This window comes from Urocitellus parryii, chromosome 7 (assembly GCF_045843805.1).
Source record: "Urocitellus parryii isolate mUroPar1 chromosome 7, mUroPar1.hap1, whole genome shotgun sequence".
NCBI classification, from domain to species: Eukaryota; Metazoa; Chordata; class Mammalia; order Rodentia; family Sciuridae; genus Urocitellus; species Urocitellus parryii.
Window position 1 is genome coordinate 10,801,784 of NC_135537.1, and position 21,886 is coordinate 10,823,669.

At 43.1% G+C, this 21,886-nt stretch overlaps 1 protein-coding gene and 1 pseudogene across 3 annotated transcripts in view; both read left to right on the forward strand.

Moving 5' to 3' along the window:
• Positions 1–21,886, forward strand: part of Adcy8 (adenylate cyclase 8) — a 212,775-nt gene that overhangs the window by 179,246 nt on the left and 11,643 nt on the right. For all 3 annotated transcript variants that reach the window (XM_026407468.2, XM_026407475.2, XM_026407480.2), the window contains one exon: positions 4,017–4,175. In XM_026407468.2, coding sequence (XP_026263253.2) covers positions 4,017–4,175 — 159 coding nt within the window. The remainder of the gene's footprint in view (positions 1–4,016; positions 4,176–21,886) is intronic.
• LOC113195690 (cytosolic 5'-nucleotidase 1B pseudogene) lies at positions 6,282–8,069 on the forward strand (annotated as a pseudogene).

Genomic DNA, 21,886 nt, shown 5'->3' on the forward strand with positions numbered 1-21,886 from the left:
CATAAGCATGCATGTTTAATGGAAAAAAAAAAAGCAATTCATTGGGAAATAGTTATGGGTTAGAAAATGCTGTGCTGCAATCATAGAAGTCAAAACTGATGCTCTTGAATCTGGAAGAGAAAATGATCAAAGCAGAGCTTTTGATCTCATTTCATCCACAGATGCCTTAAATTATAGGAACACCTTGCAATCTTATATTTTAAACATTTCAGATGGCCTTTGTGTGCATCATGTCACTTGATCCCAATAATAGTTCCATATAATAATCCATATCTCAAATTAGACAGGCTAGGGGCCATCAGCCTTAGTCATGGGAAAGGAAACCAACAAGCGGAATGAATTTACCAAGGCCACCCAGCTACCTGGTGGAGCACCCAGGACTAGCATTCTTGTGAACAAGCTGCTGCCTCTGCTCATGATTATTTTTGGGGGGAGGTGGTGTGGGAAATTTCAAAAACATACAAGAACACATAAAAGCATGTCCGAGGTCACATTGACTCACATCCAGCCTCGTTACATCTGTATCCCTATTTATTTGGCCCCTTGACCTCCTTCCCTCCAATTATTTTGAAGAAAATTCCAAAGCTCCTATCATTCATCTGTAAGGACTTCAATATGTGTCTAAAGTGAGATTTTTTTAACCTGATCACAATTAAAAGAATACACTTGTAAAAAGAAAACCACAATTCATTTATATTGTCAAATCTCTATGCCATGTTTCCATTTCTTGGTTAACTTATAATTGTATCTTTTAAGTTTGTTTATTGGAATGGAAATCCAGATAAAGTCTGTGTATTGCCATTGGCTGATACATCTTTAAATCTGCAGGATCAACCTCCATCTTTTTTTTTTTTTTTTGCAGTCTTCTGTGAGGGCCAGTGGGCATGTAGAAGTCCTCCTAGTTCAGAGTTTGTCCACTGCATCCCCTAAAGTTATTTAACACTTCACTCTCATAGGTTTATCTTGAATTGGTTGTTATATCTAGAAACTTGATGAGATTTGGTTTCAATTTTTTTCCTGCAAAAATATTTAACTATAATTAGAAGATGGATAGTGTCTCCTTGTCTCTCTTTTTGTGATATTAGCAGCTACTGGTAATAGCCTATATTCATCTGTTCACTAGATAGTGACATTCTAATCCTATCAGTCGTCCATAATTTATTAGCTGGAATACATTATTTAAAAGAACCATCTCCTCACCAACTCTTACCTGGAAATACAAGTCATGAAATGATGATAAATGCTGAATTCTTTACCTATGAGTTTGGTTCCTATGAGTTCCCTGATAAATTTGTTCCCTAGCACCATTCAGAAGCGACGGATGAGATTTTGTCTTTTTAAGTGCCACTCTGAATTTATGCATTTTAGTGTATTTCTGGTTTCCCATCCATTGCAATTATTATTTTTAGTAAAGCCTAATTTCTCACATCTTTGACAACTGGAAGCCTATGCAAGCTGGCTTTTAGATCCGTTTTACTACCGGAGTTTGTAGTCTCAGAGAGATTCCTTGTTTATGACATGAAAAAAAAATATTCTAGATTTTTAAATTTTCTGTCCTAAAACTGAACCACTTCTGGAAAGAGTAAGGATTATTTTTATAGAAACCAATATTAAGAAATCACAGTCTGGAAGCTCTGGGTGCCCATTGTTGCTGCTAGGTTTCCATTCTCTTCTGGGCCTTGATTTCAGTGGGAAGAGGTAGGAAACGCACACCTCAAGTTCACAGTGATCCTTGTTTTCTTATTGAGGACCTACGGCTTTTTTAGTATCACCAGATTTACATCTGCAGCTATTTCCTGTTCCCCAGAATTCCAGTTTTCAATGACAACAACACAATTGCCCATTTGCTTTATTGTACAATAGTCTAAGAATACTAATGCAAATATTACCACCTACAATACGATTATTGTAACACGTTTTAACTTTTTATTGGAATTCTTTTTATCCTTAGGGTATTTTCATCTAGGAATGGGCCATCAAATTATTGTTTAAAAAAACATCAGGCATACGTATTTTCTCTCCATGGGTTAGAGATGAAGGTTCATTAGTTACTTGTTTACTTTTACAGACACTTTTAAAATCTATTTAGTTTTATAATTAAGTAAAAAATTTTCCATGATTTTAAAGTTGACTCAAAACAAGATAGAATTTTAAGTTTAGATTCTAGCTTTATTCCTCCATCCTGTTTCCTGTTCCCTCTCTCATCTAGTAGATAACAGCTTTTTTATGGTTTTCACTTTAGTTTTTCAGTAAACAAATTAAGACGGATTAATATGTGTGTAAGAGGAGAGAGAGAGGAAGAGAGAGAGAGAGAGAGAGAGAGAGAGAGAGAAAGAGAGAAACTTTCCTTTTTTAGACAAGTGATAGCACATGATACATGCATTTCTCCCTTAGAGAACAGCTCATCAAAGTATAGAGAATCACTATTCCTATTTATAGCTGCACTGTGTCCTGTTGTATATATGTGCTATGGTTTGTTCAATCAACAAAATGAACATTTGGATTGTTTCAGCTTCTGCTATTATTGAATAAATAACCTGTGCCTGTCTTTTATACTGTTGTTATCTGCTAGACATAGCAAAGCAACTAGTTGTAAGCCCTTGAATTTAGGACATCTAACTACATGTAGTAGACTGTTCATTTTAATGGTTAAAGATTTTGAAATAATACATCCCTGAAGTTGTGATAAAAATGCCTTGAGTGTTGCTCTGTAAAGGAAATTCTTATGCACAGGGAAACCAGAACAGGATGGGACAGAACTAACTAACTAACTAAGAGTGCCGAGAGTAAGTTGTTTATCTTTAACTTCCTAAGTAATTCACATCCACCCCCAGGTGGTTCATCAACAGCATCTCAAGTTCATAGATGAGGAAACAGAAAAGTCACTACTTGTCTTGGGTTATAGTGGCAAATGTGGAACCAGAGCTCTATGCCATATCTGTCTGACACCAAATCCATGATCATCTTACTATATAATTCATTCATTTCTTCCTTATTGTTTAGTGATCAAGAACACACTCTGTGCCCAGTTTTGGAATTAAGTTCAAATTCTGGCTTCTCCACTAACTGGGTGTGAACTTATCAAGTTACCTAACTATGTTAGCTTGATTTTTTCATCTGACAAAGAAGGATTGAAAATAATATCATACTATTGGGGTTGCTGCTTGGATTAAAGGACCTACTGTTTCAATATTGCTTAGAAAAAAAGCCAGAGACATAGTAAGTTCCACTCAAGCACTGGTTAATTTAAGGATTCTAACATATTTGTCAAACCAAACTAACCAATACAGATAGAGCACATGCTCTGTGCTGGACACGTCAGCTCAGGCTGCCCCAACCAATACCTCAGATGGGTAGACCTAGCAGAAATTTGCTTCTCATAGCTTTGGAAGCTGTAAAGTCTAAGATCCTGATCCAGCAGATTTTGGTTCCAGGTAAAGGCTCTTTCTGGCTTGCAGATGACCACCTTCTTGCTGTGTTGTCCCATGGTCCTGTCTTAATGGGTGCTCATGGAGAGAGAAAAGCAGACTCTGTCCCGTCCCTTCCAGTACAGGCAGTAACTCCATCACAAGGGCCCATCCTCATGACCTCATCTAGCCCCACTCACCTCCCAAAAGTTCCATCTCCAAATATCATCACCTCCTGAGTCAGAGCATCCATAGGAAGAGGGGGAGGGCACAATCATTCAGTCCCCAGCAGTAAGGATGTGACAAGTGAACAGGTGATAGGACCGTGACTGCACAGCACCTGTGGTCTAAGAGAGGGCTCAGATATGGTCTAAAATCCCACAAATGAGTATAAAAACACAGGTGCAATGAGACTGGGAGGTAGGTGCACAGTCCAAGGGACCTAATCATTCTCTGATGGCTTAGGAACAGTCAATGCCTCCCATCACTTAGGCAGGCTGTTTCCTTTCTGAAGAGTGCTAGATCCTGGCCCACCTCCAGATATGTGTGGCTGGAGCCCGTACTCCCCAAGTTCCTCAGCTGCCTCTCTTTGTCTCCCATGAACTGCAGCTGGAATACACAGCTCGCCTGGACTTCCTCTGGCGCGTACAGGCCAAAGAGGAGATCAACGAGATGAAGGAGCTGAGGGAACACAATGAGAACATGCTCCGGAATATCTTACCCAGTCACGTGGCCCGCCATTTCCTGGAGAAAGACCGAGACAATGAGGTGAGCCCTTGCAAGTCTGGCTGGTTAAAAGGGGTCAGAATGGGCTATATAGTGTTGTTCCACTGAACCCATACCCTGGGAGAATTCTTCTATGCCCTTGTGAGGGCATGAAAATGAAGACCATACCTACCAATGGTGCCAGGCAGCCATGGCAGGCATCTTGTTACCTACACACCACCTCCCCTGGCCCCAAGCAGCTCATCAATTAGGCGGACATAATATCCTCATTGTAAAATTGAATTGAAATTTTTAAGTTTTATATGTGTGTGTTATGTATTTAAATATCTATGTGTACCTGAATATATATACATATATATAGCTAAATTATATATATATATATGCACACATACACATATATTTCAGTCATAGAAAGTACAAATACTGTATGATTTCATTTATATGAGGTATTTGGAGCAGTCAAAATCATAGAGGCAGATTGGTGGTTGCCAAGAGCTAGAGGGAGGAAGGAATGAGAAGTCATTGTTTCAGAGACTCAGAATTTGTTTTGCAAGATGAAAAATGTTCTAAGATGGTGGTAATGGTTGCATAACAGTGTGAATGGACTTAGCACTACTGAACTATACAATTAATGGTTAAGATGGTAAATTTCATGTACATGTATTTTACCATAATTTTAAAATAATAATATATGTATGTAGACATATGCATAATGGATAAATATGTGTATGCACATATGTATTCATATATAAATGTAGGTGTGTGGGTGTGAGTATAAGTATTCTTAGCAAAATGTCTGGCATGTAGTGGATGCTCGAAAATGTATTTATGCTTAAAACTACTTTTTCTTATTGTGTCACACCTGAAGGGCCACTCTGTGAAGTCAACACAGAGTCTGAATCAAGGTGCCAGAGGCTACCATTTCCTCCCAGGTTTCAGGGGAAAATCCTTCCTTGCCTAGTGCAGCTTCTGATGCTCCTTGGCTAGTGGCCCCCATCACTCCACTCTGTGGCTCATCTTTACATGGCCCTCTTTATAATAACATGTGTCCTCCTCTCTTCCAAGGACACCAGTCATTGGACTTAGAGTCCATTAATCCATTATAACTTCATCTTAACTTAATTACAGCTGTAAAGACTATTTCCAAATAAGGTCATATTCTGATGTTCCAGGTGGATGAATTTAGGAGGGGCATGCACCACTGCACCCAGCTACAATCCCAAATCTTTACTTCAAACTTTAGTTTGAAGAACAGCAACTTGGTAAAATGTTCTTCTAAACCTTATACTTTAAAGACTTTCGTACTCAGAAGACATGAAATATCTAATACACAAAGAAGCCAGTAACAGTACCACAATTACACTGATGTTTTTATATTAACAAACTTTAGCTTTTAAAGAAAAAATCAGACTCTATAATGTAGTATAATACTCTAAAATAGCAGACTCTATAATGTAGTGTAACATTATTGTTGTTTAACCAGAGTTGTTCAAACCCTAAGTTCCCTTAAGGCAAGTTGCTCTAAAGAATAAAATTTAAAAGACATAAATCATTATCTTGGCGCAGAGCACCCGCCGCTGCTCCTCCTTCCCGTCTGCGCTGAGCATCCGCCGAAGCTGCTGTTTTTATCATTCCTTTTTTACCAATAAGGTTACAGCATGCGAGGTTATGCATCTTGCAGAGGCACGTAAGAAGAGGTAGCACTAATTAGTAAAGCCCAAAATATCTACGAAGCTATTTCTTTTCCCAACAAAATATTGCTAGTCTCAAGGAGGTGAGCACACCACCTGGGAATTCTGGGTGGAGGAAGCATCAGGGCAGACAGCTTCTGTGAGACACGTCCTCCTGAACACACTGAGCTCCCAGGTGCAGCCACTGATGTGGCGTGGATGCCAGATTGACTTATTATTGTGGATGAACGTAGAAGACTGAAAACGAAGAATTGTGGCTCAAAGACGAATTATCGTAAGTGTCAAAGCTATGAAGTTTTCAACCCACCCTCAGGGTAGCAGCGTTCCAGAACGATAATGACAGTCTCTGCAAGCCTTCAGAGCTCTGGGTTCTAGAATGCACAGAATGGTACTTCCCCAGGATTGTTCTGGTTGAACCAATCACAAAGCAGGCCCAGATTTAAAGAATGAGAATAGGATGAGGCCATCAAAAGAGAGTCTAGAAGGAGAAAAATGAAAGGAAACTGAAAAGTCAGGAGTTCAGCTAAGAAATCAGGTGAGACATGAAGTCTATCTGAATCACCCGCTGAGATGTTGCCCAGTGCTGAGATGTTGCCCCAGGCGGGGTCACCCGTCGTGTAGACGCTGCCTTTGTGCAGTTGAGGGAGCTAGCCCCTGCCGCACAATGCGTATTTATATTCACGTGTGCCTGCTGTGGGAGCAGGGCCGGAAGATCATCATGATGAGGGGATCCCAGGGAACATTGGGGAAGCCAGACTCTCGAGCAAGTGTGGTATAAAATCAGTGGTCTAGGACATCTTGGAGCCCATCCACCAAGCCTCTATCAGTAGACGAGTCCAGAAGAAGGAACACCAGTCTTAAGCTCCAAAACAGCTCCGCCACCTCCCGAACTTCATCTGCTTCCCCCAGCCAGGAGGACTCTGCACCACCACAGGCTTCGCCAGAACCCTCTTCACCAATGCCCAAAACGCAGCCAGAGTCAGATATGTCTCTCGAATCGCAGCCTCCCACGCCGCCCGAACCGGAGTCCAGCAACCGGCGCAAGAAGTATGAGCCTCCCGAAACCTGGGCTCAAAACCTGGGGCGTGATGTCCGCGACAACCGGAGCTCCCTGTCGCCGGACGCGCACAGCTGCGAATCCCGAGACTCGCACCACGGGCAGCCGCGGGAATATTCGCGCCCGACTCCCACGGAGTGGAAGGTCTATCCCCAGCATCAGCCTCGCACACCTTACCCTACCTCCATCCAGATGGATGTCGACTGTATGTTCGAAATGCAACAGCAGAAGCTGCAGGAGGAAGACGAGCCCAGACCCAAGAAAGGCATCACCATCGCTGTGTCATCTCGGGCACTCTTCAACATGATGGATGACAGGAGAATCTACGAGGAAGAAGGTCTGGAAAAGTACATGGAATACCAGCTCACCAACGAGAACGTCATCCTGACGCCCGGGCCCGCGTTCCGCTTCGTCAAGGCCCTGCAGCATGTCAATGCTAGACTCCGAGATCTGTATCCTCACGATCAGGAGTTATTCGATATCGTACTGATGACGAATAACCACGCCCAGGTGGGGGTGCGCCTGATAAACAGCGTCAATCACTATGGCCTCCTAATTGACCGCTTCTGTTTCACGGGTGGGAAAAGTCCCATTGGCTATCTGAAGGCCTATCTCACCAACTTGTATCTTTCTGCGGATTTTGAAAAAGTCCAAGAAGCCATACAAGAAGGTATTGCCTCGGCAACCATGTTTGATGGGGCCAAAGATATGCCTTACTGCGACATTCAGCTCCGTGTGGCCGTGGACGGGGATGCGGTCTTCTTCTCTGGTGAGTCGGAGCAGACTGCCAAAGAGCACAGGCGGGACAAATTTTTCCAACACGAAACACTCTCTGAGAATAAGCCCCTTGTTCAGAGTCCCCTGAAAGGCTTTCTGGAAGATTTAGGCAGACTACAAAAGAAGTTTTATGCCAAGGATGAACGGTTACTGTGTCCTATCAGGACCTACCTGGTTACAGCCCGCAGTGCGGCCAGCTCAGGGGCCCGCATGCTGAAGACGCTTCGCCGCTGGGGTCTAGAGATAGACGAAGCTCTTTTTCTGGCGGGAGCCCCTAAAGGTCCCATCTTGGTGAAGATCCGGCCCCATATCTTCTTTGATGACCGGTTGTTCCTCATTGAAGGAGCCAAGAAATTAGGCACCATCACAGCTCATGCACCTTATGGAGCTGGCCAAAAATACCACACTTAGCCATGAGGACAAGAAAAAGAAGAGTGACCTTCTTGTATTACAGAGGAAACTTCCTTTGGATGTTTAGACTAATCAGGTTTTTTAGAAGTTGGGACCTAAAAAAACTAGCTCCTTTTGGAAGTTTCCTCTTCCTGTTCTGGGGCGACATTTTCAACTATCAAGTAACCTGCAAGCTACTTCTCTTTGTCAGTGCTGTCGAATGCCATTGTACCTGCCTTTGTGTAAATCATAATGATGACTCTTTAGAATAAATTTTGAATTTGAATACTTGAATGACGAAGGGAATGTTTCAGAAACTTTCTTAGTTTCACAGAAAAATGCTCATTTTTGGAATTTGGTACATAGAAATTAATTGTTACCCATCATCACCTAGATTAGTGGTTTTCGAAGGTGGAATGTGTGTTAAGTATACTCTTGAAAAACAAGTCGAAATAAAAATGTTACTCTACATGCATGAGTTTACCAGTTTTGACACTTCATTTGGAAATAAAAAAAAAAAGCTGAATGTTTAAGCTTTGTAAGATAGGGCACTTTGTAAATAAGTTCTAGACACAGCCTCCTGAGAAGGGTTCTTTGAAGCTTTCTTAGTAAGTTAATTGCCTCTGAACTATAAAACTTCATATTCAAAGACTCCTGCTTTGGACTAGGCAAGTTGGGCCAATATTCATGTGTGTGGGGCGGGGGGGGGAATTGGCCTCCACTTCAAAATGTGTCATGACATGTTGTATCATGCCCTCTGCCATTCTTTTATAATTTTTGTTTTACTTTCATTAATATTTGATCTGTTAGTAACCATAATATACCATATGTTAGGGATAGTGAGATAGTGATTTTTGTATTATCTCATTCTCTTATCAAATTAAATGTTTGTGACATAGTATTATTACCTTCCTTTTATTTCAACGAGGAACTTAAAATTCAAAAATAATAAGTAGCATGTCCAAGGATGTGAAGCTAATAAGTGGTAGGACCAAAATTCAGATTCAGATATTCAAGTCATGAGTGTCTTTCTTCTCTTTTACACAGCATTCAAAAAGAGTTGTCATTATTTTCATTGCCTTTGGATTAGTCACTCTATTAAGTTCCAGGCATAAGTAGTTACACAACAAATCGAAGGATTATTTTCCTCCTCCTGTCCTCATATTCTTTCCTGCTCTCTCTATGCCTACCTCCATCTCTATTCTTCCTTCACATAAAGACTCCACCCTGGCTCTAGTTGAGAAACACCACAGGTGGCACACATCTTTTGATCTACTCCCTAATTTGTTGAAAACCAGTGCAAAATATTTTAGTTGTGACACATTTTGAGTACTTATATTCTTTAGGAAACTGAAAACATTAACAATATTGTAGAGGAAGTCCAGTGTGGGAACTCAAACAGCCAACACAAGAAGACTGTGTGTCCTTAGTGCCAGTGAGGGTCACACATGAAATTGAGGAAGCAGAGATCCATAGAACCTGGAATTGGTCAGGAAGAACAGACCTGAAGTGGACTTTGAAGGATGGGCAAGATGTGGACAGGTAAAAAGGAACAGAAAGAGGAAACAGATGTGCTTGGGGCTGGGCATTTAAGTGACAGCTTCATACTGGGAAGAAGAAGGGGCCACCTCTCCTGATTCCTGTTCTAGAAGCCTTGTATAAACCCCAGTGATAGTGGGAGAATCCCACCACCAAGCCTTCCCACCTCTGAGTTCCATTCTCAGTATGTAAAAAGTCACCTTCTCCTGGAATTTATCTATGTTCTCTTTGTATTATTACTATTAGATGCATGTGATATCCTTTCCAAATGTAAGTGAATGATGGTTGGCTTATTAAAATCAGCTAGGGAGTTTATTTCAAACTAAAAAAAAAAGATATTGATAGATAAGAGCAGATTAATGTTTTAAGAAATCCTTGTTACTTCAAGACATAGATTAAACTCTGATTTATATCAGTACATTAATATTTGACCCTAGAAAAAAAGCCTTAATTAACTTTAACTAATTGTGTTAATTACATATAACCAACTTAGTTATGTACAAATATTGTACCCTTCACCAAACTTCTGTAACTTACTTAGACTTTCTACAATTTTTCACTTTACCACCAAAAGACTTTCTCACCAAGAAACATTTCTTTTTCCTTCTCCTTTTCATATTAACATATATTTCCATACCTAGAACCTTTTTACATCTCTTTTATAGCTGTTGATCCTTTTAAAATTAATATTCTAAACAAGCCCTATAAAATTTCTGAATTCAGACAAACCACTCCACTTCAACAAGATGAAATACTTTGTTTTTATAGTACTCAGATTGAAACCCAACTGAAACCTCTCATATTCTTTGTATATGAAATTGCATTTGATTGAATCTTAACTCTTAGTAACCTTATTTTTAGTGCAGTCAGAAACAAAGCAATCTCAAATAAAGTTTGAAGTAAAGATTTGGGATTGTAGCTGGGTATAATGGTGCATGCCCCTCCTAAATTTATTCACCAGGAACATCAGAATGTGACCTTATATGGAAATAGTCTTTACAGCTGTAATTAAATTAAGTTGAAGTTATAATGGATTAATGGACTCTAAATAAAAATAATCTCACATAATATTTAAATATATTACCTTATGGAATTTAAGAAGTTAGGAGTACCTGATTTTATATTTAGCAGTTGTTGTTTTAGCACTTTAACTTTGTGAATTAATCAGATGTCTTTAACAAACGCATTTATGAAAATTAATCCTATTGATGTTAAATCTAATGTTCTCATTTTAACTATAAAAATCAAGATATACAAGTGTAGCTAATAGTATTAGCCATCTCTCCCCTGTTGAAGAAAAATCCTATAGGTAATGGATATTCCATTCTAGACATTTTATAGAAACCAACACTCCATTAATTGTCTAACTTGTAAGTTAGTAATTTCAAAGACATCTTTATTCTCATCTGCTTACTTAATTTAAATTTTTTAAGTCATGTGAACTAAAAGGTATATGGAGCCATTTCTCTTTTAAATTTTGATTTATGAGTGCTCATTTATCTATATGCAAACTTTGATATAAGGACTTAAGCACATACTTAGACACAATATAATATATAGGTGTGCACACATAAATAAAACAGACACAATACAATACACAAATGTGCACACATAAATTTAAAAAAAAAAAACATTTTTTTCCACTTCCCCAGTTGGTAATTAGGTATCCACAGGTAGGAGGCACAGCTACAGATGTTTATTAAAGCCTCTATTAGATTTAACCTGTTAAGAATGAAAATAGAGCCTATCAGAATTTTACATTATGACTTAAATGTAAGGCAGGCTTTAACAACTGGAAATGCTAGGTTTAAAGTCTGGCAGCCATGGTGGATATTGAAATCAAAGGTTCAGGTGGCCACTTGTCCTCGATGACTATCAGATTTATTCCCCAAATCACCATGTCTATGTCCTTCTTAGAATTTTGTGAAGGAGATTTTCCAATGTATTTAAGAGCTAGCCCTTGAAAATTGGCCTCTGAACAAAAAAATTATAAAAATCTCTATAGTTAGATAAAATAAGACTACTTAGAAAAATATATTAACTTAGGCAGAAAGGATCAAATGTGAATTCACTATAAAACCATAAGTTCAAAAATAGAATTAAAAAAAAGAATTTTAAAAAGTCTTAAAAATGACCCAGCTGTAATTACTCTAGTAAAAGAGCACAAGAACATCTTTATCAGATCAGAGTTCACTTTTTGTTTCAGATTAGAGTTAGTTCAGATATTCAAAGAATGTAAGAGTCCTGAAATACTCAGATTTTCAAAGTAAAGAAGGCTTGTATGTACTAGATTGTTCCATTTTTCCCACCCTGTGATGTAGTGTTTAGGGAGGAACTTGTTAAGAAAGCAGGGTGGTAGAGTGCAAGAGCAGGTAAGAGAGCCAGCCATTTAGGTCCCACAGTGGCTTGAATTTAAAACTGACACTTTTTTTTTTTCCTCAACTGGTTCTCCACAAGCCTTATAAGTCTTGCAAGCTCTGCAAGCCCTGTAAGCCTCTGCAATTTACATTTCAAATGCAAGCTTTGGAGAGAGATCTGGCAGAAGCTAAGAAGTAAGGGAAGTTGCTGTTTTGAGCAAAACCTCATGCACAGGGCTTTTTAACCATTTTTTTCCATTTGTCCAGTTGGTAATTAGGTCAGATTTGGATGCAGAAAATTATGAGGTGTCATCTCCCATTACTTTTGAGTTGAGGCTCCCCTCTGAACAACATGAAAATGAACAAGAGAATAGGACATGGGTTTTTGCACCCAGGAACTGTCTCTTTGGCTAGAGGATGTCTCCTCAATGCTGGAGCCTCTGCAGATAGCAATTTTTACTTTCCATGCATGACCTCTGGATTTAACTGCTGCTTTGCCAGTGTGGTCATAACTCATGTGCTTTTTCATGGGTGGCCATGAAAAAGATGCAAGCCCCCAGATTATCCACCTTTACCATGTGATTTGTAATCCCTGGGAGAACATATAACCCCTTTTTGAAATGAATCTTGATCTGTCTGTGTTGAGCCTCCAATTAGTTAATGAACTTTTGGGGGGAGGTAGAATTGAACCTCACTTAGAATAGAAAATCACGGCTGAGTCTAATTTACAATTTTGGCACAATTTGCGCTTTTTTAACAAGGTCTGAGAAGTCCTTAGGCCTGCACATAGGAGCTTCGGACTATTTCCTTTCTTTTTACAGAACAGGCTGAGCTGTAGAATGGTATTAAAATTTATATTTCCCTCTGATAGCCATGATTCTCTATCAGACCATGTTTGGCCGCAGAAGAACAGGAGTGGTAAAGGCTGGCATAAAGAGTTTACTCTAGCTGTGGGCCAAAGGAATCTTCAGAGAGCTGTGGATATAAATCTCCCTTTTGCAGTCAAAGAAACTAGCAGAGCACACAGGAGCACAGAAACAACAATGGGAATCCCTGTGGGTTTGCAAAGACTTAATATGTGAACAAAGGGAATCTAGGGATTTCCTGGAGAAACACTCCATGTAAAATGTCCTTCTCTCAATGGCTTGTGTCTGATCAGGAGGGGAGGGGGTGCTTGGGAGGAGTGAGCACAAGAGAGTGCAGTATGGCTCATTTTAGGTGAATATCTCATTGGGGCTTTCACTCAGTGCCACTCTATCGACCAGTTGCCACAGCATACCCTATAAGGGCAGTCGGGAGAGAAGTTGGGGAGAAACCTTTGAATTTCACCAGGGAGTGGCCCCAGCCAGAATCTCAGAGTTGTTCCAACCCTTTGTCCATCTCCACACACCGAAGGCAGACTGGGTTTAGACAGCACCAAATGTGCTCCGAGCCTGGATAGGATAGTGAGAAATGGCCTTCGCAGAACCCAACATGACTGACCTGCAGGATGGGTGATTAGGAGCCACCTGGGCCATGAATCCTATCACCTGAGTCTTGCAGAGTGGCGGCTTGTACTAACTGCATTTAATTAGCCAATGGGTGCTCACTACTTTCCTCCAAAAAGAAAGAAAGAGCGAAAGGCTCACCTCAGAAAGATGCGGGGTGCATGTGAAGGAGCTTGCCTTGGTGACAGTCCCAGCTAAGTCCCTATCTGAGACCAGAGATGATACTGATGGTGTTCAGAGTCCTGTTGCCCTGGTATGAACACCCAAGAAAAGCCAAAGCAAGAGCCAAAAGTTTTATTTAAAGGATAGAACAGAGACAAACCTCTCCCAAGGCAGAAAGGGATCCAGAGCTGATGTCCTCTTATTCAATAAAGTTTTGGGGAAGGAATAAAGTGGTGAGCATCCTTGCTGGAGCACTCAAACAGGAGGAGCTGCCCTTGCCGAGGATGCTACAAAAGCAACTGGGTTCATCACAGAGGCTGGGCTCATACAACTTTTCCAAACTAGATTTACAAACTGAGCTCAACGGGGGTGAGAATCCTTAGAACAAATGTTCCAAATAGGCTGATCCTGAGACAAATCTGTGCAGTGAGCCAGTGAGTGGCCGGTTGGTTGGTTTGCTGATTTAATTTGTGAATATTATGCCTTTGGGCATAGAATGGGCTCTTCAACTTTCCCATCCATACTCTGATACTCACACTGCCTGAAAGGCCCCTAAAGACTTATGGGTTGGTGATTCTTGCCTTGGGACCCTAGAGGGCAGAACCAAGAGAGACCTCTAGGGTCTGTTTCCCATCCAAGCCATTGAAGAAAGACCAGCACTGGAGAAGCCAAGGCAGGAGTAACCGGAGGCCTGAGTAATCAGCTCCTGATGCACTCAGGCCCTGGAGGGTCTCAGAGCAGATGGAAACACCACCCACTCTCCTCGACAGATGGACTTCCCTGGAACTGGGTTCAGGTCTGGTTTCCCCCAAGGCTCCCTGAGGCCAGAGGCTTTGTGGTAAGAGCTTCTTGACAGAGCCACAGAAGCAGAGGGAACATTGGGGTGCATCAACCATGACACCAGATGTAGAGAAGGAAACCCAGGGACCAGGAGGGACACCCAAAGGGACAGGAGATGAGAGCTGTCTCTCAGCCAGGACTCCACCACAGCGATGCCTCTTGGACCCGTGGGGAAAGAAGGAGAAACTGATTTCCTTCTGAAAAGAAGGAAACCCACAAGAAATGCCTACTAAAGATCCCAGGGCAAATCCTCTAAACCACGAAAATGGCGGCCTCAGCCCTCATTAAACATATGAGACATTACCAAACAAGAGTCCAGTCAGCATTATTTGAGGTTTTAAAAATCTTTAAACAGTTCACCCTCAACTAGGATTAGCCACTAACAGGCTCACATGGCCCAGAGAACTCGCACACGGCGGTTGAGTGAACATGCTGCAGGCCAGACACCAAGCCAGGCAGTTGGGGAACATTATCTTTCATTCCATTCACAGCCCCCAGAGGAGAGTTCCACCAGCTGGGCATTGGCGAAGAAACCGGGTCCCTGAGAAGTTTGTGACATGCCTCACACTCTCCGCAGCCCCAGCGCCTCACATTTCTGGCTTCTGTGCCACTCTCTCCGTTGTCATGTGGCTGCCCAAGTTGTCCTGGGGTCAGGCAAGACTGGGGAGCATGTATGTGCATGTGCGTGCACAGGACACAGAGAAAAAGGCGGGGCAGGGAGGCATCCTAGGTGAAGGGCCGGGGAGACCTGCAGGGGTCTTCAGGAGCCCCCAGCTTCGTGAGCTGTTACTATTAGAGTAAAGGCATTCTTAGCTCCTCTTCTTGATACAAATCTGAATGTGATGCAAACCTTGGAGTAGGATTAGAAGTTCATGTGAGTTTCAGGGGCCACAGGTGTCCCCAGGTACCACCTAGTCCTGCTCCCACTTCACCTCCCTGGGCTCTCTCCCTGTGTCCATCAGAGGGCCTTGGAGGTTTCTCAGTGCATTCAGACTGAGTGAATCATGCGTATCAACATGGGTCTCTTGCCTCAGATTCCCCGGGCCTTGCTCAAAGAGGAGCAGCCAGCATAACCCGTGGCTGTAGAGGCCAGGCAGCTTCTCAGGTGCAGCCCGTGTGTGTTCCAGGCCACAGCAGCCAAGGGTTCACTCAGAGCCACCACAACACCATTGCTCTTTCCTCTCCCCTCCTGAATTTCGACCCTTCTTAAAGCCCTTCAAGGGAGTGAGTCACTGTGGTCTAGTGGGAAAACCCCAAGTCAATAAGCCAGAAAGGCATGTGTTCAAATGGCAGCTCCACCATTTAAGAACTAGGACTTGAGGCAAACTGAGCCTCGGTTTTCTCACCTGTAAAATGGCTCTGATTGTCCCTATGCTCTGAGGACCCACTCCCAGAAAGTGGAAGAAAAGTCTTCCAGACAGACCCAAAGAGTCAAGGCAGAGAACTGCAACACTGCAGGATATTTGTGACAAAGGGGTGCCAAGACCACCTGCACTGCAGGGTCTTAGGAGCTGAAGAGTCATAGGTACAAAGGGACAAATATTGAAGGAGTTTATTCAAAGTACAATAAGGAGGTGAGAATTATTAGACCCATTTCATGAATGAAGAGATCGAGGCTCAGAGAAGGAAAAAACTTGCTAAGGGTCACAAAGCTAGCAAGTACTAAACTCAAATTCAAGCCCAAGTTGGGTTACACCAAAGCCCAAGTGTTCTTTCTCCTCTACCTCGCTGCCCTCCTACATAGAAGAGGGCAGCAATGACACCGATGACTCACACCACCCAGACCCAGGGCGATGGACAGACCTTGCCTCTGCAGGCATCCTGTCCAAAGCTGTTCCAGCCATGTCACCAGAACAAAGGTTCAAGTGCGCCTGTTCCTCTGACAGGCAGGAAGTTTCTTGCAGGCAATGCCAGCTGGGGTTCCTTGCCCGGGTAGGTCATCAGTGTCAAGCAGGCTAGTGCTGAGTCCCAGGAAACCCACCTGCATTTTTTTAGAGCTGTGAACAGGACTCTGACAAGCTGTCCCAGGTGCTGGAGAGTGCACACAGTGCAAGTTCCATCTCTGCTACTAACTAGCTGTGTGACCTAAGTTACCCCACCTCTCTGTCCATTTCCTCATCTAAGCAACCTTACTGAGCTGGTGTGAGAGCAAAATTGGGTGAGAACAATGCCTTGTGTGCTCAGTGCAGCTGGTGCCAGGAAGTCTCAGTGGAGAAAGGCCGTAGGTGTGAGAAGCAGTCTCGCCTCCTCCACTCAGCACCACTGTGGCCACCAGCAAGTGACAGGCCCTTCTGGACCCCATTTCCCTTGTCTGAAAAAGGAGCATCACAGTGTTTTCCAACTTCACCCAGTGTGTGACAACACCCCCATGTATTACTAGGCACAGAGTGCTTAAATGGTACATGGCAGATGTGAAGAGCACGGTGTGGGTTGGCTGCTATTGTTTTTGAAAATGTGAGCCATCATTATTTTTTCTACTCCTTCCTAGTCACAGCCCCACCTCTTCCCCATTCGCCCATTCATTCAACATGTATTCATCAAGCACCAACTATGTGCCAGGTATTGTTCTAAACACTGGGTTAAAACTGAATAAAGCAGAAAAGGTCCTTGTTATTATGAAGCATGCATTGTCCCTGGGAGACAGGGACTAGAGCAAATAAATATCTAACATATGTCAGGTAGTGATACATTCTCTGAGAACAGAAAAAGTTGAGTAATGAACTTGATATTGAAAGGCATTTACATAGATATCTTAGTCTGTTTGTGCACCAATAACAGAATACCTAGGGTCAAAATACCTAAGGTTGGGTCACTTACAAAGACAGGAATTCTTTCTCATAGTTGAGGAGGCTGGGCAAGTTCAGTAACTGGTGAGGTTCATTCTGCTCTCAAGATGGCACTTTGAACGTTCCTCACATAGCAGAAGAGCAGGAGAGAAGGGTCACAGTCCCTCCAGTCCTTTCAGAGGGCCCTAATCCCCTCCATAAGGGCTCTGCCTGCATCACTTAGTCACCTTCTGAAAGCCCCACCTCCTAATGCTGTCACATTGGTGGTTAAGTTTCAACACATAAGTCTGGGGGATCCATCCAGACTATAGCAGGGGTAATGAAAGGCACATTGAGGAGAGACCTGCATGCATGTGTCTCCCCTGCAGAGAGGTGGCTTAACTTGGTATAAGACATACAGGACTTGGAATTAGACAGGCCTGGATGGGTAAAGGGCAAGACAATGGTTCCCTGAACCAAAAGGAGACTAAGCCTTCTCCTGGCATGGGGTGGGGTGGGCAGGGAAGCTCATGCATATGCTCAAAATCCTCCACCCGGTCCCATCTGTACATCCAGCCAACCAGGGGAAGAGGACAATAAAACAATAATAGTGCTTCTATATTCATCCACCCCTTCCCAGTTTACAAACTGATTTTATCTTCTTTAAGCCCCAAATAGCAAGAAACAGATGGAACACTCAAAGCAGTTAATTAGAGTGAGTTGAATAAAGAAACCACCTCTTGGTGTGGGCAAGTGGGCTGGAGCTCTTCCTGTGCCCCTCCAAGTCCATTTACCTTCTTCTCCCTGGTCTACTTGGGCCAGGAAGCAGGGACACAGACCTGCAAAGGCTATATCAATGACCTCATGCCCTCTGACACCCAGCTGAGAGTCGCCAATGTGGCTACTGGAATAGCAGGTCAGAGGAATAAGACGGAGACATAGTTCTGGATATTTATTCCCTTAAACCATGTGAGCCTGGCTATGTCCCTACACAGAAATTACAAGCTCCTCTGAAGACCATGGCCACACTGCCTTCAATGCTAATTCCACTCCTTTCCTTTGGTCTCTTCTTGTCCCTATGAACCAAGGGGAATGACAGCTCTGGGCCACAGCCTTGGGCTCCTGAAGGACTTCTTAGGTTTCCCTAATTTCTTGATTCATCTTTCTAATCAGGCTCTTTGTAAACTAACCTCTCTTCAGTGACCACTACTTGAATGTGCCACCTCTTTTCTACTGAGGCAATAGGGATAAGAATAAGATGATAATAACTCCTGGAGTGGGCTATGGTCGGAGCTGTCCCCACCTCCCAGACCCACAGGGACAACAGTAAAAGCAGGGACCAGGATCAGTGAGAGAGCCACTGTGGTCCATAATGTTTGAGAAGCAAATGGACCACTCAAGAAGAGCATTTCAGTGCAAGCAGGGCCAAAGGCAGAGCAGGAGTTGGCCCTTTCTTTCCACAGTGGAAGAACCAGAGGCCAGAGAATTCACTCAAGGTCATGGGCCCATGTCTGTAGGGGTGGTCCTCTCTCTTCCCACATTCCTGCCTTGACCCACCAAGGAAACTACCAGTAACGCCTTCTGCCCACTGGGGAAGTGCGAGGGAGGGAATTTCTACCCCCTCATGCCCCACTTCACCTCATCTCACTGGGAAGAATGTGACTGAGGACAGCCACAGTCATTGGGCCCTGAGACATCAGTGGCCACTGTGCTAAAGGCCAAGAGTACTTCAGTCTGTCTTATCTTCCCATGCATTCGTTTGCACCTGAGCTTAACAACGTTTCTTCTCCCAAGTGGCAAGCCCAGTAGTACAGGTCCTCACTTCTTATCTCTGATCTCTCCACACCCCAACCCAACCCAGTTGGCTATCTCTGCTCTTTTGCACCAGGACTAGAGAAGGCAACCGTTCAGATTCATCTACACTTAAAGCTCAGGATGCATTGGTCATGAATTAGCAACACCATCTTTCCCAGACCTAGGGTATGATGGGCAGAGGAGGCAATGCAGGTGTGTAGAGTGGGGAAGGCCCTGCAATCCTCTAAACCTGCGCCTCTGCTACTAGCTGTGAGATCCTAACAACAGCTCCTCCATCTCCTTTGCTGATCTGTAAAGTAAGGATAATAATTGGCTACTTCACAGGGTTATTGCAAGGATGGAATTGCTAAATTCATGTGAAAGCATTTGTAAGCTTTAATGTTTCCCACAAAGGCCAAGGAGTTGTTAACTCAGCAAAAAGCTTTGCATATTTACGTTATTCCAGGTCCTGTGTAGGGTGTACATTGCACTGCAGACATCCAATAATATTAACTGCATTCAATGTACTATGATGAATGGCATGTGGTCTTTGCCCTCATGGATTTCACATTTGAAAGAAGAGATAGACATGAAGACAAAAATGCAGAGCGCAATAGGTACACTGCAGAGTTGCCCAGGGCACTGCTACAGCATCAACTCAACCTCCTGACCCACCTGGGAGTCTGAAGATTTATGGAAGACATGGTCTCTGAGCAGCTAGTGAAGAGTTAGCCTGGTTAAGGAGGCTAACTGCAGAGTTGGAAGGACATTTCCCACCACAGAACAGGCAGAGGGAATTAAATCATTTAAGTGTGAAATAGAAACAGTATGTGTGTGTGTCCTTGTTTGACTTCTTTTAGAAGCAAACCTTGAAACCAGGAAGTTAGAGCAAGCAATTTACCAGTAGGTGGTCCCAGGAAACCCTGCTGTGGAAGAGAGTGGGAAGGAAAGCAACAACTGATAAATGATCCATTATTGGATCAGCTTCCTCTGTGGGCAACTGGAGCTTAATCCCGCAGGAGAATTCAGGGAAATAGTATAAAAGCTTACCACAAAGTCACCTGGTCCCAGAAGAAAAAAAAGGGGGGGGGGGGATAGGACACACCACCTCCCATCAGTCACTGGTTGAGAGCTGCTCCTGAGGGCCCCTAGTATCATGACACTTCTAGGCTGCCGCTGACGTGGGCAGAGTGTCCCCTGGTGGTCATTCAGAGAAAAGCACAGACAGTTGAAGCTTGGGGAGAAGATGGCAGGCAGGTGCATGGGCACAGAAGCAGAAATGCCTTGGTGTTTCTGGGGCCCAAGGTTGCAGGCTGAAGAGGTAGGTGGAAGTGAGGGCATGAATACGTACCAAGCAACAGTGTTTAAGCCTTGTCCTGAGGGCAAGAGTGAGCCACTGAAGGGTTTTAAGAATGGGAGAAGCATGACAGTACAGTATCTTCAGAGGATCACTCCACCTGCTGTATAGCAGATGCTCCTGAGGTCTGCCAGTAGGTGGCTGTCATATTAGTGGTCAAGGAAGGACCTGGAAAGGGTTAACTTTTTTAATTGTAGGAGGATTTAAAAAAAAAACTTAGGAGACAAAAACAAACTTAGCGGGACTTGGTAATTTAATGAATGTGGGCCTGATGGATAAGGATTCAATGGTGACTCAGACTCCCTATCTGATGTTTGGCAATTCTGGTGCCTCTAGCAGAGTTACAGAATGAAGGAGCAGATGCAGGGATAGCAGGAGAGATGCGCTGGGTTGATAGCATTGTAAATTGAAGAGTGTGAGGAAAACCCAGCATAAGACATATAAGTCCAAAGCCCCAGAATAATGGACCTGGAGATAGAAATTCAGAAACTGTCTTCATGTGGGTATTGGAAAGGCTGAGAGTGAATGAGATAGACCAGGTAAGTGTGTAAAATTTGAACCAGTCAGTGGATCAAGGACAGAACTGAAGCAACCATCAGCATTTAAAATGGGAGGAAGGCAGAAAGCCATCTTTATAGGTATCAGGCATGAAAAAACAAAGGACTTCACTAAAGCATAGAGAGTCAAGAGAATAGAGGTCTTGGGTGACCCGTGTGCCAAGCTGCAAGCACCCAGGAAGCTATGAGCTAACATGTGTGCTGGTTTTTCCACTTGCACTGGCAGGCTGGCCTGTTCGCTATTCGTTTTATTCAAGCCTGAGAGATGACGGAGAAAACTAGTCTGCGAAGGCCAGAAGGAAGGATGAAGAGGGACTGGTTGACAGTCACAATGTCTGCATGTTCCAGGGTATGCTGGTCCTTCCCCTAGAAGAGACACTTAGAGGATGAGCAGGAGCAGGGAGAGGAAGATAGGAGAAGAGTTTTTTTTAAAAGGAAAGGATTACCAAGGGAGTAAGTTATAAGAGGGTCAAGAGCTCAAGGATAAGCCTTGACCTTGGGCAAGAGAAGGAAAACATGCACTCTGGAGTTGAAGCAAAGGAGATGAAAATAAATAGGAATGTACACACGTGCTTAAGGGTTGGAGCAGAGGTGAGTCACTGCCCAGAGCACCAGTTTTCTCAAGAGGTAGGAGGTAAGAGTCCTACTGAGAGGAATAGAGTGGAGGGTAGGTTAGGAGACTGGTGGAAGTTGGGACCGCCATTAAGGAGATCAGAAAAAGGAGCTGACCAAGGACAAATGAACCGACAGTCAGAACTCAGAGCCCAGCTAAGGCTGAAGATGTCTTATCTTTGATAGTCCCAACCCATTGGTAATGATGCTCTGATTATGGTACAATGGATGACATGTTTGTGTATTCCTCCAAAAGTCCTATATTGAAATGCTGATCTCCAAGGTGATGGTATTAGGAGGTGGGAGACTTTGAGAGGTGACTAAGCCATGAATGAGATTAGCACCTTTATCAAAGAGGCCCCTGGAGA